This window comes from Muntiacus reevesi, chromosome 12 (genome assembly GCF_963930625.1).
Source record: "Muntiacus reevesi chromosome 12, mMunRee1.1, whole genome shotgun sequence".
NCBI classification, from domain to species: Eukaryota; Metazoa; Chordata; class Mammalia; order Artiodactyla; family Cervidae; genus Muntiacus; species Muntiacus reevesi.
In genome coordinates this window covers 28,510,665-28,530,408 of record NC_089260.1, presented here as the reverse complement: position 1 = coordinate 28,530,408, position 19,744 = coordinate 28,510,665, and the positions used below count along the sequence as shown (strand labels likewise).

General features: G+C 36.3%; 1 protein-coding gene across 3 annotated transcripts in view; it reads left to right on the top strand.

Moving 5' to 3' along the window:
* The window catches only part of CSMD3 (CUB and Sushi multiple domains 3), a 1,308,014-nt gene that overhangs the window by 713,448 nt on the left and 574,822 nt on the right, over window positions 1-19,744 (top strand). For all 3 annotated transcript variants that reach the window (XM_065902671.1, XM_065902670.1, XM_065902669.1), the window contains one exon: window positions 14,024-14,136. In XM_065902671.1, the coding sequence (XP_065758743.1) occupies window positions 14,024-14,136 (113 nt within the window). The remainder of the gene's footprint in view (window positions 1-14,023; window positions 14,137-19,744) is intronic.

Sequence of the window (19,744 nt, the reverse complement as noted above, 5' to 3'; positions counted from 1 at the left end):
GTCTTGAGAGATTATGTCTTTCAGAGAATTTAGCTGTTTCTTCTGGATTGTCCCTTTTATTGGTGTGTACCTGCTCATAGCAGTCTCTTATGAACATTCACATTTGTGTAGTGTTGGTTATAACCTCTTTTTCATTTCTGATTTTATTGATTTAGACCCTCTCTCTCTCTCTCTCTCTCTTTTCTTAGTGAGTCTGGCTAAAAGTTTTTTTTTTTTTTTTTTTAATTTTATTTATCTTTTCAAAGACCCATTTTTTTTAGATTTTTTTTTTTTTAGTTCTATTGGTCTTTTCTATTGTGTTGTTACTTATTTCTGCTTTGATATTTATAATTTCTCCCTTCTACTAATGTTGGATTTTATTTGTTCATCTTTCTCTGCTTTAGGTGTAAGTTTAGGTTGTTTATTTGTGATTTTTCTTATATCTTGAGGTAAACTTTTATCACTATAAGCTTCCCTGTTAGAACTGTTTTTGCTGGGTACCCTAAATTTTGAATTGTCATGTTTTCATTTTCATTTATCTCTAGGTATTTTTTTAAATTTCTTCTTTGATTTTCTCAGTAATCCATTAATTGTTTAATATAGCATAACATTTAGCCTCCACATGTTTGAATAAACATCCACTTTTGTTTATCTATACTTGGACTGGAAGGAACTTGTATATCAAAGTTAATCAAGGGACTTTAGACCTGTCTCCTGCAGTCTTAAACTATAAATGCCAGATTTTCATTTGTCTCTTATGTTATACATTTCATGCTGATTCTTCTTTGCAATCAAACTAGTTAACACAGTTGTTGTTGTTGTTGTTTTCCTGTTTGTGTGTGTATGTGTATGAAATTTAGAGATTGAGTATCTGAATGTATATCAGTTACTTTTATTATGGTATTATAGAAAAATTAGTAAGATATTCTCAGTTTTACTCTGTCAGTAATTGGATTGCTGGATTTGTAAGACCAGACCATGTCTGTACTGGTACAAGAGACAAATTATGTCAGGCCAAGTAAACAGTCAGGGAGAACTTTATACAAGACTGTTGCTACAGAAGTCAGGAATATTGCAATAGGGCTAAAGACTGTTGAAATGAGAGTTAAGATTATTGCTATAGGGAAGACAGTTTGAACTCTGCTGGAAAAGGTAGGGTGGTTCCTAAGTGCTGGGGTGAGCTAGTAGAAAAGTACTAAAAAACGTTGAGCTTTCCTAGTGTCTCAGATGGTAAAGAACCCACCTGCAATGCAGGAGACCCATGTTTGATCCCTGGGTCGGGAAGACCCCCTGAATAAGGGAATGGTTACCCACTCCAGTATTCTTGCTAGGTGAATTCCACGGATGGAGGAGTCTGGTAGACTACAGTTCATGGAGTCACAAAGAGTTAGATATGGCTGAGCGACTAACACTGTAGGTTTAGAAAACTTTAGGTGGGAGGTTGTTGCTGTTTAGTTGCTGAGTTGTGTCCAACTCTTTTGAGACTCCATGAACCGTACATAGATTGCCAGGCTCTTCTGTCCATGGGATTTCCCAGCCAAGAATACTGAAGTGGGCTACCGTTTCCTTCTCCATGGGATCTTCCTGACTCAGGGACTGAACCTGCATCTCCTGCTTGGCAAGAGGATTCTTTACCACTGAGCCACCAGAGAAGTCAGGTGGGAGATTAGTCAATGTTAATAGCTCATTTGTGTTTTCTAATAGTTGCTTAACAAAGTTGGGCTTTATACTCAGGAAAATAGGAGTGCTATCTCCTATGATGATTTTTATTTCAAGAAGATGGCTTCCAAGTCCTTGAGAGAGATATTCCTGGTTGTAGAAGATTTACATATCAAAGATGGAGAGAGGATCTGCAACCGCAAGTTTTCTAAAGTAAATTCTCTTAAGAAAAGTTTTGGGCCAGAGCCTATAGTCAGGATGATAACCCCCCTGAAGCTTAATGAAGCTAGGAATGTTAAGGCTGTCTCAGTTATTGGGAGTACTGTTTAGAGCAGTTTGTAAGTAATGATTGTGGGAAAGGGGGTACAGAACAAAAAATAGTGTAACAAATAGTATGTGTTTTTTAATGAAATTCTATTCCTAAAATATTTGAAATAATAGTGTTGTGAATAGGATGGCAAAGTGGTTCATGAGAATTGTAGTTTGCTGGAATACCTTCTTTCAGTTAAGTTTGGTGCCATTATCAGTGGTTCTAAAAAATTTATTTCCAGTTCTTTGTAGGAAATAATGTTCAGTCCTTCTGAGATGCTGGCTTCACTTGGTAAACATAGATTTTTTTTTTCTTTTTTAACCTGGATTTTCCTTTCACTTTGATAGCCGTTTTGGTGGTTAGTAGCCCTTCAAAGTGTTCCTCCACAGAAGCAGTCTGTCTTTCTTCTGGAATACTTTTATATAAGCAGAACATTCTAGGCAATAGAGGTGGCATACTTCTTCTAGTAGGTCCTTCAAGGTCCTTGTAACTGTACGTCTTAGGGTTTCTAGGGAAGAAAGAGACCCTTTGAAGTGTTGAATATGATTATGAGAGGATTCACTTAAATCGGGCACAGGACATGATCTCTGCCCCAGATTCATAGGTCTGCCAAATATAAGTTCAAAGGGAAAAAATATGATGCTTGCCTGCAAGGTTTGCTCTAATTTTCAACAAGGCTAGAAGTAAAACTCCAGGACATTGATTAAAATGTACACCAGATTAATGGTGTACTGCTAAATTTTAGCAAATAGTTTTCATTCATTCTCTGGGAATCTGCAAATATTTACATAATTACTGGATGACAGGGGGAATAAGACAATGTCCTCTCTCTGGTTCATGGTGCTCTAGTATCAAAAATATAGGAAATATGTATATTGAGGGAGACTTTACCACTACTTGAGTATTAGCATCTGAAGTGGAAAAAATTTCAAATTGTTCAGACATCATATACACTATAACTAGACAAAATCTGTTCCTTCCTACAGGCATTGATTCTATGAAATTCAAAAGAACCAAGTTTCTGGTAAATTTGATTGGGGAAACTGCCTATACCACACTTCAGAAGTGACCTATAAATAATTCTGCTGACAGATTGCTCATCTCTTAAATATGTTATGAATAGCTTCATCTTTTAGGTAAATAAGTTAAGAGTCTAGTGCCATTAAAATTCCTCTTTTACTTAGAAAATTATGTTGGTAACACAACATTACTAAACAAGAAAATAAGGACTATTCTTAGAAATTATTTTGTTGGATAATTCCAAAAGTTCAGTTGAATTTCTTTTAGCCCCATTTTCAATTCATTTGTACATTTCCTTTTTGGAAGTGTATATTTGGAAGTTAACAAAAATTTCTTGTTGTGTTAAATGTTAGGCTTCAAAGTTTGAAATCTGCCACATATTAACAGTGACTTTTATATCTCTGTCAACAAAATCATCGCCTTCAGAAGTTTTTATTCTGCCCTGCATGAGCTCTACAATGGATTACTGATCTGAGCAGACAGTTTTACAACCTCTGAAAAATCAACTATCAATTTTTCATGAGATGTTTTACTTCCCCTAAAGGTAGAGAATCCTCTAGCTTTCAAAACTTGCTCTTTTGCATGACAGACACAGGCATGTGTGTGTGTGTGTGTGTGTGTGTGCATGTGCGTGCACACACACCTCTGTGTGTATGCATATGGATGTATATATATATATATCAAAAATCACAATTCTTGTTACTGTTATTGACTAGGCTGCTAGTTTCAACTTAATTCAAGGCAAAATATAAGCTTCCAAAATTTCATAACAAGTCACCATAGCATCTGAAGCCTTAAGTTTGTCACTTTTATCCTGAGCACATGGTGTGCTTGTGAGCTCAGTCACTCAGTCATATCTGACTCTTTGCAGCCCTGTGGACTGTAGCCAGCCAGGCACCTCCTCCATAGAATTTTCCGGGCAAGGATACTGGAGTGGGTTGCCATTTCCTTCTCCAGTGGATCTTCCTGAGCAAGGGATCAAACTCACATCTCCTGCATACATGACCTGTTTTTAAAAGAGCATAATGAACAAGAATCAGTTAAAACATGCCGGGGCCTAGTGCTGTCTTCTTTTACCATGATCATCTATTTGATCAGGATCTGGTAAAAAAAAAAAAAAAAAAAATGAATAAGATTTAAGAGATTGCATCTCCCAAATACAATATTAGGATTGAATAATAGTACTTATTCATAATCAGTCTGATGCCACACCCACAAATTATGGATCTTATGTACTTGGAAGGTAGATGTCACAACAGTAAGGCATATAAATAAATCAAGTGACCAAATTAAGTTCTTAAGCCTTTTTAAAGATGTGTCTGCTGCTCTTACAACTGCCCAGTATCCACAGTGTCATGGCCTCCAGAAGAACTGAGAAACATGTTATTAATGTATGGTCTCATCTCAACTTTTGACTTAAAATTCCAAAAGTAGCACTTTTATTTTAATGACAAAACAAGAAGGGCTTTTCAAAATTAGGAATCACTGAAACTGACTTGGTAGCCAATTTTAATACAAAAGCCTTTTTAGATCTATAGAGTAAACCAGAGAAACCGAACAATTTTCTTGCAGTTGCTCCACTAAATGTTTCCCTTCCCTGCAAAAGCTAGAATTAACTATCATCTATAATATTCTACCAGTCTCCAAAATGATCTAAGTTATTTTTGCAAAATGACATTTTATTTGCAAATGGGCAGTGTTGCCCTATATTGTATGGCTTCCCTGGTAGCTAAGCTGTTAAAGAATCCGTCTACAATGCAGGAGACCTTGGTTCAATCCCTGGGTTGGGAAGATCCTCTGGCGAAGGGATGGAAGAACCCACGCCAGTATTCTTGGGCTTCGTTAGTGGCTCAGACAGTAAAGAATCCATCTGCAATGCAGAAGACCTGGGTTCGATCCCTGGGTTGTGAAGATCCCCTGAGGAAGGGAACGGCTAACCACTCTAATATTCTTGCCGAGAGAATATGATGGGCAGAAGAGACTTGGCAGGCCACATTCCATGAGCAGAGGAGCCTGCCTGGCCACAGTCCATGGGGTCCCAAAGAGTTGGACATGAATGAGCAACTTTCAATTTCATACTTTCATCCTATATTGTAATTCTTGGGGACCCTCAGCATCAATATATGCTGTAAATAGCCCTCAGTTTGACAGCATTGCAGCTTATCTAGTGAGGTCTTATGTCCTTGTGAAGGGGAAAATTGTAATAAAGTCAAAGCCTCAGTTTTGCATTACTGTTTAGTTTTCAATGCTACTAGCAAACCATCTATATATTGAATACCTATAGATCCTTCTAGTGGAAACAAGTTTCCCCTAAGTTTTCTATAAATGGCTAAAGAAGTAATAGAAGAGTATGGAGACTTTTGAGGAACTCTTTGCCATAAATACTGAACTTCTTTTCATAAGCAAAAACAAACAAGAATATAAATCCGTTTAGATGAGAGAAACAGGGAAAAAAATAAAGCAGAACATAGATAAATTGTAGAAAAACTTTGTACAGGGTGGTGCAGGCACGCTAAATCACTTCAGTCATGTCTGACTCTTTGTGACAGTATGGTCTGTAGCCCACTAGGCTCCTCTGTCCTTGGGATTCTCCAGGCAAGAATACTGGAGTGGGTTGCCATGCCCTCCTCCATGAGAATTTTCCTGATTCAGGGATCAAACCAGTGTCTCTTACAGCTCCTGAAATGGCAGGCAAGTTCTTTACCACTAGTGCCCCCTGGGAAGCCTTAGAGGGTGGCACCAAAGTTATAATGGTTATAGTATTAAAGACTGCAGGTATTAACAGAGCAATGGCTTTATTTACTTCTTTAAAATTTTGATTAAGGCTAACCATCTTTATCAAATTTGCCTTACCTGTTTTCTGGAAGTTTGGTAGAATTCACATTAGTATTAGTGTGCTTTTATTGTTTTGCTTTGTTTTTCTTATTCTTTTTATAGCTGGATTTGTTTTTTGTATCTAAGCTATTGACAGAGGCTATCGTTTGACACATGGTCAAGGCTTATGTTTTTAATAAGCTATTTCTATTGGTTCTACACCTCAAATTAAACCAGTATTATTATTGCAAGGCCAAAAGTGATACATTACTTTGTTTCTGCTCAGATACTTTTCCAGCAAACACAGTATAACACTGCCACTCGCTGCTACATTTCTTCTCTTTCAGAAGGCACACCATAACCAAGTAAGACAGGTTTTTTTTTTTCCCCAGGACATTAAATAGATACTCCATATGGAGTATACAATATGGTAGTTTTAATTTGCACAGGGCATCTCTCCCCGATAGCTTTACAGGAGAATAGAGAGTAAGAAGACATGTTTCTCAGTCATGAGATCTGTTCATGTGGGAACCACAGAAGAAAAGAACACATATAAACCTGATTTAAAATACCAACAACCTGAATTGGTCTACCACCAGATGGAAAGTGAAGGATTTCTGGGACACTTTCAGAATAAGTAGCACCTGTATCTATCAGAAAAAGCAAGGCTATGTTAGCCTGAGGAAAAGTTATTCAAACATAAATTTCGTCAGTTCCTACTGCTGAGACTCCCTCAGTCTGTCAATTGAAAACCATTTGACAGTTATTCCCTAGCTTTCTGGGCTTTCCTCATTCTCTTATTTCTGCAGTTTCTGCATCTTCTGGAGTCTCTTTTCCCCAATCCAAATTTCTTGGAATAATGACATAGGGTTTTCTCTTCTGTGTTGTCTTCACAGGTTGGCCAGAGTAAAGGTTATTTCCTTTAGTGAATAGTATTAACTGAACAGTTAACATAGCAGTTGTAAGCTTTTTTTGTCTTCATCTTTTTCAGTATTGTTTCCTGAGTAGCTGCTTCTAAGATTTGAGTAGTAATAGTATTCTGTCCTTGCCAACCTTCTACCTGCCTCCTAGTTTGAATTTAGATAATCGGTAAGAGACGGTATCCTAGTGGCTCAACAGTAACTGATTCGCTTGCCACTTCAGGAGACACAGGTCCAATCCCTGGGTTGGGAAGATCTCCAGGAGAAGGAAATGGTAACCCACTCCAGTATTCTTGCCTGGGAAACTCTATGCACAGAGGAGTCTGGTGGGCTTCAGCCCATGGGGTCACAAACAAGTTGAACACAGTTTAGCGACTCAACAACAACCACCAATCAGCAAGAGAGCCAAGGATAAAGAGAGGACCAGGGGACAATTTTTATCTTCCCTTGGACCCAGGCATGTAAATTTTGAGAAAATTTCAACAGATCACCTATAGAAATTAATGGGGGACTCACTTGTTATCTAAATACAGCACCGCAGTCTCTCCCAGCTCATCTTTAGAAGAAAGACCGTGAGCAGTCTCTTCTGATGGGTCACCCAAGCCCTTGTTTCTTCCACAGTTGCAGAGGGTGGTGGATAGCCACTACTCCTCAGTGGGGTGAGTTATCTTCTGGTCCCCAGTGTGCTTGCTCCATCAAATGAGCAAAGTCTGCTGGTTTCAGAATCCCCACAGTAGCTTATGCATATCCCCAAGTGTAGGTATGTAAATTGGAAACACATTGTGTAAAACTTCTGAAAACTTCTGGAAAACAGGAAAAGAAACTTTCATATGAATATCAGCTGTCAAGGAGGCTGGGTAACTTCTCAATGGCATGAGCTTCACTGATGATTATATCAAAAGAGCTGATTTTCCACACATTTGACAAAGAGAAAAGAGTAGAAGTTTATGGCTGTTTGGCTTTTTTCTTATGCTGGTATATTTATCAAACTAATACTTATTTTTTTCTTTTTCCCCCAAGTAACTGGTGAAACTACTCTACATCTTGCCACTTTCACATAGGAGCAGAATCTTTTATTCAAGTTTCAACACTTCCCTAAGTAAATCTTCTTATAACTTCTGCTTTCCTAGATACATGGTATATGAATGATAACAGACTCCTGGAGGCAGATTATACGCTAAGATATGGAGTGGGTTCAGAGCTAGAATATGAGACTTACAAGCCTGTGTTCTCAAACAAGGCAGGTAATTCAGTAGGAACTAAAGAAGTCATGCCATTGGCCTTCTCTTTAGGGAAATTTACTGGTGAAGGGAACCATGTATCTAAAAGATCATCACATCCTTCTTCTTCCCAGGTGTCTATTTGAAGCAAGAAGAATAGAGAGATGCAGCAGGAGAGAGGGAGCAAAAACAGCCAAGAAAGGAAGAAGAGGGTTCTATGAAAGAGAGCTCTTCGAATCTCACATTTCTTTCTTCATTCTCCTCAATCTTTCCTTTTGGCTATTCAAATCATTTTAAACTTTATTCTTAGAATAATATCCATCCAATCAGTTCAGTTCAGTTGCTCAGTCATGTCTGACTCTTTGCAACCCCATGAACTGCAGCATACGAGGCTTCCCTGTCCAACACCAACTCCCAGAGTCCACCCAAACCCATGTCCATTAAGTTGGTGATGCCTCTCCTTGCAGTCCAAGGGACTCTCAAGAGTCTTCTCCAACATAACAGTTCAAAAGCATCAGTTCTTCGGTGTTCAGCTTTCTTTATAGTCCAACTCTCACATCCATACATGACTACTGGACAAACCATAGCCTTGACTGGATGGACTTTTGTTGACAAAGTAATGTCTCTGCTTTTTTATATGCTATCTAGGTAGGTCATAACTTTCCTTCCAAGGAGTAAGTGTCTTTTAATTTCATGGCTGCAATCACCATCTGCAGTGATTTTGGAGCCAAGAAAAATAAAGTCAGCCACTGTTTGCACTGTTTCCCCATCTATTTGCCATGAAGTGATGGGACCAGATGCCATGGTCTTAGTTTTCTGCATGTTGAGCTTTAAGCCAACTTTTTCACTCTCCTCTTTCACTTTCATCAAGAGGCCCTTTAGTTTTTCTTCAAATACCAGTGATTAATGGTATTTAATTAAATTAATTAAATCCCTCCTAAATCTTGAAGAATTATATTCTCATAAGTATTCCAAAAATGACAGAGATACTAGCTGCTTAAAAACTGCAGGTGCGCCTGGATAGGAGGGGGTTTGAGGGAGAATTGATACATGTATATGTATGGCTGAGGCCCTTTAATGTTCACCTGAAACTACCAGAACATTCTTAATTGTCTATACCCCAATACAAAATAAAAAAGTTTAAATTAAAAAAAATTTAGAGAAAGAAAAAAACTTTAGGCAGCATTCCTGACTTCCCATATTTTTCCATCATCAAAGCTAATCATGGTCCTGAAGGGATTTTAGAGCCCAATTTAACCAGGGTTAGTGAAGTGAAGTCGCTCAGTCATGTCCGACTGTTTGCGACCCCATGGACTGCAGTCCACCAGGCTCTCCATCCGTGGGATTTTCCAGGCAAGAGTACCGGAGTGGGTTGCCATTTCCTTCTCCAGGGGATCTTCCCAACCCAGGGATTGAACCCAGGTCTCCCGCATTATAGGCAGATGCTTTTACCGTCTGAGCCACCAGGACTCAGTAGTAAATCTTAAATTTGCAGAGGGTGGTTCATCTCTAACTAGTATTCCAAAAGAGCAGAGCACTGTAAGGGAGACTTTATCGTTCAGTCTCTTATATTTCTGCTGTGTGGTTATAAGAACGTCTGCTGGTCCATTTAATTCTGGAACAGTCATTTGTATCCCATCCTCATCACCGAACTGTTGAGGAAATATAATTAAAAATAATATCTCATGCAAACCCAGTTAAGACTCTCCAAAAATGTAGAAAGAAACACTTTTAATATTCAGTTCAGTTCAGTTGCTCACTTGTGTCTGACTCTTTGTGACCCCATGGAGTGCAGCATGCCAGGCTTCCCTGTCCATCACCAACTCCCAGAGCTTCCTCAAACTCATGTCCTTTGAGTCGGTGATGCCATCCAACCATCTCATCCTCTGTCATCCCCTTCTCATCCTGCCTTCAATCTTTCCCAGCATCAGGGTCTTTTCCAGTGAGTCAATTCTTCATATTTTCAGGTGGCCAAAGTATTGTAGCATCAGCTTTAGCATCAGTTCTTCCAATCAATATTCAGGACTAAAAAAAAAAAATAAAAAAAAATTCAGGACCAATTTCCTGTAGGATCAACTGGTTTAATCTTCTTGCAGTCCAAGCAATTCTCAGGAGTCTTCTCCAGCACCACAGTTCAAAAGCGTCAGTTCTTCAGTGCTCAGCTTTCTTTATAGTCCAGCTCTCACATCCATACATGACTACTGGTAAAACCATAGCTTTGACTAGATGGGCCTTTTTCAGCAGAGTAATGTCTCTGCTTTTTAATATGATGTCTAGGTTGGTCATAGCTTTTCTTCCAAGGAGCAAGTGTCTTTTAATTCCATGGCTGCAGCCACCATCTGTAGTGAATTTGGAGCCCAATAAAATAAAGTCTGTCACTGTTTCATTGTTTCCCCTTCTATTTGCCATGAATTGATGGGACCAGCTGCCATGATCTTAATTTGCTGAATGTTGAGTTTTAAGCCAACATTTTTACTCTCCTCTTTCACTTTCATCAAGAGGCTCTTTAGTTCTGCACGCTCTGCTATTAGGGTGGTGTCATCTGGGTATCCGAGGTTATTGATACTTCTCCTGGCAGTCTTGATTCCAGCTTGTGCTTCATCCAGCCTGGCATTTCACATGATAGACTCTGCATATAATTTAAATAAGCACGGTGACAATATATACATATACTACTTTCCCGATTTGGAACCAGTCTGTTGTTCCATGTCCAGTTCTAATTGATGCTTCTTGACCTGCATACAGATTTCTCAGGAGGCAGGTCAAGTGGTCTGGTATTCTCATCTCTTTAAGAATTTTCCTGTTTGTTGTGATCCACACAGTCAAAGGCTTTGGCGTAGTCAATAAAGCAGATGTTTTTGTGGACCACTGTTGCCTTTTCTATGATCCAACCCATGTTGGCAATTAGATCTCTGGTTTCTCTGCCATTTCTAAATCCAGTTTGAACATCTGGAAGTTCACAGTTCATTTACTGTTGAAGTCTGGCTTGTAGAATTTTGAGCATTACTTTGCTAGCATGTGAGATGAGTGCAATTGTGCGGTAATTTGAACATTCTTTGACTTTTCCTTTCTTTGGGATTGGAATGAAAATTGACCTTTTTCAGGTTTTAATATTGAAAAAGCATTAAACCAGACAAATAATAGACATCACAGGCAATCTGCTAAAGAAATTGTGAAGAAAACTAAATCTCACCTCTTATGTATCAAGACAGATGCAATATACTTGTATACATGTTGTTTGTCCTTATCAAAAGGGAAGATAGAACTTATATCTTTACAGCAAGCAGGGAGATAACATCACGGGGCTATATGTTAGGCTTAAGCGCCCACAGAAACAGGGAGACAAAGTGACATCTCCTTGATGCTTACATTTAAAAGAGATAACCCTAAAGCCTCAAATAAATATATTTATGCAATGTGAAAAAATGACGAGACATATTTAACTTAAAAAATTGACATGCATCTGTAAGAACTTTTGTCATTTATAATTTTAAGTTTTCTAAAAGAAATGCTACAGAGAAGAGGAATTGCCTTTACCTTTTGATACTGGGGAAATTTTTAACTTAACCCTTATTTTTAAATTTATTTTTACCATTACATCACGAATTCATTGGGAACTAGACAGAATCATGGCCAATAGGAGCGCAAGTTGTCAGTGGAACAATTAGCCTATCTGTGTCAGCAGTTCTTTATTAACTGACAAAATTAAATGTAGTAAAGTTTTTTGGTTGGTAAAAATGTATGTGACTGAGGTGGATATAATAAAGAGGAATAATTTAATCTTATATAAAACACCTTTTAATATTCACTAGTAAATAGATTGTTGGCATATTTGACATGGCGTAGCTGATGTATATCCTATAGTTTTAAACTCTCATGACCATTTCACAATAGGTTTACTTTACTCTGAGCTTGAGTCCTCACTCTTGCCCATAAACCTGTTTCTTTACTGCAGCTCAGAAAATGAGTGCTTCTGAACTCATCAATTTTCTGAACTCATGAAATTTTCAAATGATAATGCATATATGTATGCATATGAATACATACAGATATACACATATATTACAAAGGATGTGTGTTCTTTACATTATAAAAACTTTAATTTCCTTTGGCAGGAATGAAGTGAATATAGTCTAAAATTCTATAATATCTTATGTATCTTTATATCTCACACTATTCCTCAATTGATCATGGTTTATAGTTTTGGTGGCTGACTAAGAACTGGACATTCTGCGGCCATGGTGGGCTGAAGAATACAATGGTCCTCTATGTTGCCCTCTGCTAGTTTAATTATAGTATAACCTTCATCCAGAACACTACTTTATTAGGGTGCCCTTTTTATCAATATTAGGAAGGTAAACTTTATACCTTCTCTCCTGTAATTTTTCAGAAATTGTCATGTTTTTAGCAATAAAATAGGTAAACACTTGAGAATTTTTTTTAAAAATCTATTTTTTTAGTATGTAATTTAGAACTCCCTATTATGATGGATATTTTAGTCAGCAGTGGATCCATTTTTCTTTCCTCTTTGTATTCTTTGTTTTTAAATTTTAATCGGAGACTAATTACTTTACAATATTGTGGTGGTTTTTACCATACATTCACATGAATCAGCCATGGGTGTACGTGTGTTCCCCATCCTGACCCTCCCTCCCACTTCCCTCCTCACCCCATCCCTCAGGTTCATCCCAGTGCACCAGCCCTGAGCACCCTGTCTCATGCATGGATCCTGGACTGGTGATCTATTTCACATATGATAATATACATATATCAATGCTATTCTCTCAAATCATCCCACCCTAGCCTTCTCCCACAGAGTCCAAGTCTGTTCTTTGCATCTGTGTCTCTTCTGCTGTCTCGCATATAGGTTCATCATTATCATCTTTTTAAATTACACATATATGCATTAATATACCATGTTAGTGTTTTTCTTTCCAACTTAATTCACTCTGTATAACAGGCTCCAGTTTCATCCACCTCATTAGAACTGATTCAAAAGCATTCTTTTTAATAGCTGAGTATTATTGCATCGTGTATATGTACCACAGCTTTCTTATCCATTTGTCTGCCGATGGACATCTAAGTTGCTTCCATGTCCTGGCTATTGTATTGTAAACAGTGCTGTGATGAACATTGGGGTACATGTGTCTCTTTCAATTCTGGTTTCCTTGGTGTATATGCCCAGCAGTGGGATTGCTGGGTCCTATGGCAGATAAAGGAGGACAGCAAATGAGTAAATATGACCTTGAGGGGAAAGGTCTGTCAAGAATACAAACAGTTATTTGTATTTGTTGTTTTAACTCTTTGTATTCTTGACAGACTTTTCCCCTCAAGGTCATATTTACTCATTTGCTCTCCTCCTTTGTATGACTTTTGCTTCAGTTCAAACATGTAACTGATGCATTATTATTGACAGTGGAATCATTAAGTAATTTCTCTTCTTAGGGTTATAAAAGTGAACATTACTGAATGATCTTATTAATGCATAGATTCAGTGATGCCATATCAAATTAGCAGCATATTATTTAAAATAAATTTTTTTCCAATAAAACATACTTGACATGGATAGCCTGGCATCAGTATTGCAAAGGGTTATATTATACTCCTTGCTGTTTTATTGTTTTGCACAGTACTTACATATTTTTCACAGTGATTCTTTAGAATGAAGTTCTGTGAAACTTGAAAGGTTAAAATGAAGTCCATTACTGGTGTGAAAACAGCAACAATAAGTTAAAGATTTCTATAGATTCTTTATTTCTTTCAATTTAAAGAAGTATAAGATTTTCAGTATCTAAAATTTAGTACCTTGCCTTAGGGATTTGAAAGATATAACCTAGTTTAGTACATAAAATAGTACTTATTTATAGCAAATATTGATCACTAAATTATGTTATTTGTCTGTTCTATCAGTCTTATAAATTCATCTTACAATAGTTTGTTTCTAGCTGAGAAAGTTGTGAGAAACTCATCTGTCTCATAATTTGCTTACAGAGGGTACTCAAATGAGCTGTTGAATATAGAAAGAACAACTAGAAACTTCTCTGGCAGTGCGGTGGTATTTTAATAATCTGTTTCTCCTCTCTCTGTCCACCTCTTTTTAGGCTGACTGGAAGCTTTGTGCCAGACCTGATAGTAAGCATGGGTAGCCAAATGTGGCTTCACCTTCAAACAGATGAAAGTGTCGGATCTGTTGGCTTCAAGGTTAACTACAAAGGTAATGATAAATTGTTACTATGGGAAATATGTTACCTTAATAACACCAGAGAATACTTTTAAATTCAAGTTTAATTGCATCTATAAAAGTTTCCCAGCATACAAGCAAGAGTATATTTCAAGGTAACACTTTCCTTTTTAAATTAATTACAAATGTTGATTTCACTTTTCTTTAAGAAAAATTGTCTTTCCTTTCAAATGAGTGTATTTTACATACTTCATCTCTCCTTTAAGTCTGCTGTCCCACTATACAGTGCCTAGGCTTTAGGCACTCTGGACTCCTAGCCTTTCCAAGAATATACAATGTGATTTTATAAACTTTATACAAATTGCCTGGCAGAAATCTACTAATTATTAAGTATTTGAACACAAAGCAAAGAACTTAATTCTTTATTTTTATTTTGTAATGCATCTGTGAATCTCTCAGATTATATGCATGGTATTAGCATTCAGATTATCAACTGCTATGTAAATTATGGACCACAGATGTGTTAAATTGCAACTACTCATCCCAATATTGCTAGTTTTGCAGATTAATGTTAAATTACATGTGTATAACACAATCTTTTGTTTCAGTTCCATTTATAAGAGATAGATACAGACACTGAAATCACAAATATCTCTGACACGTGATTAACCTTTTTAAAGTCAAATAGAGACAATGGATGTGCAGGTATACACTCAATGTACATATCAAAAATGCAGTTTTGAAATCGTGGTGGAAAATATGTGTATGTTATTAAGTTTAATTAAAATCTGTGCTTTAAGAGATAAAAATATGAAACAGAACATCAGAATATCTTGCTACCTGAATTTATTTTTTTCTATTATAAAAAGTATTATTCTCTATCTAATCAATTCAACAATGGATTATAAAGTAGACAGAATTCTTTTACCTTCATAATAATAATATTTAACCAGAGTTTATTTTTTTCAAAGATTGGCTTGTCATGCCTTTCTATCTAGACACAGGGAAATAAATGCATGGTGTTGTCAGGAAGAACAGGACACATGCATTCTGTGTTTTTAACTTGAGACTAAATTTGGTGCTACATTAATTTGAATAGTTCAGGAAATCCGTATAAATGTCAGTTTTAAAAAATAAAAAGGTTAGCCTGATTATAATTTTAAATATATTCTTCCTCAATTTAAAATCCACATCTATCCCACCAAAATAAAACAGTTACAAAGGTTAAAGTATGGTCAACTTCTGTTGCAAGTATCTATGTCTCGATTGCTTCATTTGTCTTGATTTTTCCCCTGTAAATTATATTCCTCTTTGTTTTATTATTTTCTTCACCGTATGAAAGTTAACTGTTAGAAAGTCTAGAATTATTCAAGCTGTTGTTAATCATTAATGACATTGTTTCAGCAAAGAATAGTTTTTAAAGTTCATGAACAGTTTAGAGGAGCAGGAGAGTGCTATGGATATTTCAGCAGTCTCCACTGCAGTTCAGGAGCTGGAAGTACAGTGTAAAGTAGCACAATTAAGCATTATTTTGTTTTGTTTTCTGCTCAGTTTTTGACAAAACTTTACCATATATGTACTGCTTAAGGACTGCTGTGTGCCACCTACTGAATGAGCTGTTGAATATAGAAAGAACAACTAAAACTTCCCTGGCAGTGCAGTGGTTAAGACCCTATGCTCCTGCTGCAGGTGGCAAGGGTTGAATCCCTGGTTGGGGAACTAAGATAAGATCCCTCCCACATGCCATGAGGTGATGCCAAAAAAATAAAGAAAGAAAGAATAAAGAATAGCCAGATAGTTTCTCTCTTAGAAAGATCATAATATAGTGACAGAAAAAAAATATATCCAACTATCCCTATGTTAATATCCACCAAGATGAGATATTTGAAACAAACCCAGAAAATACTTAATGAATAATGTCCTTACTCTTCTCCCTCCCTTCAACTGGTCTCTTCCAGTCTAAAGTCCACACTGCTAATGGTGATCTCCCAGCAACAGAGAGGTGATCATATTACCCTCCAGCTTAAAATGTTTCCAAACTTTTTGTTATCTAAAGATGAAGTCCAGAACCTCCATAGTGCTTATCTTCCAGATTTTTTTTTCCTCTCTACACTAAAGTTTTGTAAAATGATCTTTGAACCCAGCAAGTTGTTTCATACTTCTCCTTACACTCAGTAAATTCTGTCTGGATCCATATTCAGTTCTAAACTCAACATCAAAAAATAAATAAATAAACTCAACATCACATCACTCATCCTTTAAGACAGAGTTCAAATATTTTTCTGTGAAGCCTTCCTTAACTCCACACATTACAAAAGAACACCCCCTCTGTTTAGTCTCTCAGTTCTGTTCAACTCCTTTCAACCCCACGGACTTAGCCCTCCAGGCTCCTCTGCCCATGGGAATTCTCCAGGCGAGAATACTGGAGTGGGTTGCCATGCCTTCCTCAAAAGTGCATCATGTTCATCTTTAAATTTCCATTAGCAACCCCCTGCTATATCCTCATAAGTAATTAATGATTATTTGTTCAATAAAGCTGAATAAATGAGTTGACCTATATAATATGATGGGCAAGGTACATCCTCAAAAGTTTAGTTTTCTTACTGTGAAAATCATGTTTTTACATCTCCCATAATTTGAAACCTGAGCCCAAAGTTGAAGCAGGATTCATCTTGAGAAGTTTCAAATTCTGATGTGCATATAAGTTTAGCAACTTTGCCTACTAAAAATAGTTTTCATAATTACCATGTTCTCAGTTAAGTAGTATGTTACTTCTAAATGGAACACCTGCTAAAAAAAAAAAAAAAAAAAAAACTTTCTGCATTTAATCTAAAGACATATTTTTTTTTATCACCTATAGATTTTTAATGAGATAACATTAAGGTAGATCATATAAACTAAGCATGTATTTTCTTGTGTATTTTGTCTTTGTAAGAGAGAACATAGCTATAAAACTACTTGGTCATTTTTTACTCAGTTAAGTATTTAGGAAATTTAATTTTTTTTTCTGTGACTGTAAGCCTCTTCATATCTTTTCCTGGATTAATGTTGGTCATTTATATCTTGTTAGAAATTTTTCTAGGATATATATAATAGTTTTCAAAAATATTAACAGTTCATACGTGGTTTATTAAAACAAAAACTTTTTTCTAAAATAAAATAATAAAGAATAGTAAAGATATATTTTCCAAGTATTTATTAGTTCCGTTCAGTCGCTCAATCACATCTGACTCCTTGCGATCCCGTGTGGTGTAAACTAATTACAAAGAGTAAATTTTTCTCTCTTTGGCAGCATCTGCTTTTTTTGCTTGCCCAGCAATCCTCTCACTTTCTATCAGCTCAACTATTTTAGGATTTGATGAATCTTATCTCTTCCAGTTCTGTATGGGTCTATAGGCTTGGGCTGAACTAATCAGAAGTCCTTTTGATACAGTTATCAGTCTAGGATCTGGGGCAGTTGATATAGATTCCAAGTGGAAGAAAATCTCTTTTCTGAGGTTATATACTCTTAAGGGTCGTTTAACTTGGTGCCTACTGGTGTCCAACTTTTGTTACTAGAAGAACCAATAGATGAAAAGAATGAGAAACAGTACTGTAGAAAAAATAGAAACTTCTAATGACCTGAAGGGAATACTAGACTTTGGTTATCTAATTGTATAAAAGTATAAAAGTATAAAGAGTATAAAAGTATAAACTTCTCCTTGTTTAAGCCATGGTGAGTTCAGTTTATGTCACTAATTAAGTCCTAATTAACACATTTGTAATCTCTTTGTTTAATTCTTTCTAGAAAAAAAGAAGAGAATATTTACATTATAATTCAATGCTTATAGAATCAGATATATTTCTTTCTTTTTCTTTTCTGTACTTTCAAAAAAAATTTAAGGTGGAAAAACACCTTACTTGGATCCCAGGGAGAATGCATACTCATAGAAATGAACAGTTACAGTTGAGAAAGTAATATTCAATACATTCTTTACTTTTATTAGGAAAGGAAACATAAAAATATTAGCGTTCTTTATTCACCTTCTACTGACAGTATACATTCTTAGTAAATAAAATTCTTTACTAGTCTTAGGACATATGCCTTAATGCTATTATTTATGGATTAGGTTTTGGTTCCAGTTGTTTTTTTTTTTTTTTTAATTCTCAAATCATATCATGAGATTGAGATGTTTAGAAAGTAGCATTAATTCCTTGGTTCTTATATGACTGTTTATGGCACTGAGACATAATTAGTTATCACTGAAATATGCTGTAGAATAATGGAGAAAATATGTAAAATGTTTTTGATTACTTTATCTGCCTTAATATTTCTGTTATAGTTCAGAAATTCGCCCATATATATATAAACTCTATCTCAAGTAAATTCAATTAAGTTAGATCAAAGTCATCTAAAGAACATACTTAGATGATGATTGATAGTCTCTTAAAAATGCACTCGGGAAATAATGAAAATAATTATAATTATATCAAAAATAGTTTCTTAATTTTCTAGGAATTAAGTTATTTTCATATACAAACAGAATGTTAACATGTTATGGAGATATATTTCAATGTTTGTGGGATTAGATTGGAATCTAAGTTCGTTTGCGTAAATAACTGTTTTCCTCTAAAGTGTACCATGTATATAGCTGATTCCCCATCCCATCCCTCTGGGTCTTCCCAGTGCACCAGCCCTGAGCACTTGTCTCATGCACCCAACCTGGGCTGGTGATCTGTTTCACCCTTGATAATATACATGTTTCGATGCTGTTCTCTCAAAACATCCCACCCTCGCCTTCTCCCACAGAGTCCAAAAGTCTGTTCTGTACATCTGTGTCTCTTTTTCTGTTTTGCATATAGAGTTATTGTCACCTTTTATTAGCTTAAAGGACTTATTTTATTTTGCATTCAGTACATCAAGTTTCTTCAGAAAACTACTGTTCCTAAAATATTCAGTTTGACTTTGTTTGTCACAGTCTGCAGTGAGAGTTAACCTTTTTGGATCTACACCCCCAGAATGAGAATGAGTAGCAGTAGAGTATTAAAAATCACATCTTTTAAAACAAATGTTGAGTTTCCACTATGTACCAGGCATGGTGAAGGACAGGGTACATAGCAAAAAGTAAGGGACTTAGTCACTGCTTTCAGACTAATGGAAAAAAGACCGACACTTTAAAAATAGTGGTAAATATAGAGTGATGAAAATGAAAAAGGAAATGTGCTTTTGGGAGACTACCCCAAGGCATCTAATGCAAACCTCAAGGAAAGCTTTCTTGAGGAGGTAAACATGGACTGAAATATGAAGCTGAGTAAGAGTTACTGAGGCTAGAAGCTGGATAACAAGACCAGTGTGTTTAGATGACAAGTTCATTTGAGTACTTCATAGAATTACTGGATGTATGGCCAAAATGGAGAGAGAGAAAGCTGTGGTGTAGTCCTGGATGTGGCTGGAGAGGTGGGAATGAGTGAGTCATACTTTGGTGCAAAACATACTGTGAGACTGAATCTGTGAGACTGAAAGACATTCATTTTTCCCATGGAAGAAAAAAAATCATTCCACCCACTCCTAGGTAGATAGCTTTTGCAATTTTCCCCTGAAGACAGGGACTAGTATCTAGTGAAATAATGGAATCATAGAACTTTGGAGCTGGAAGAGACT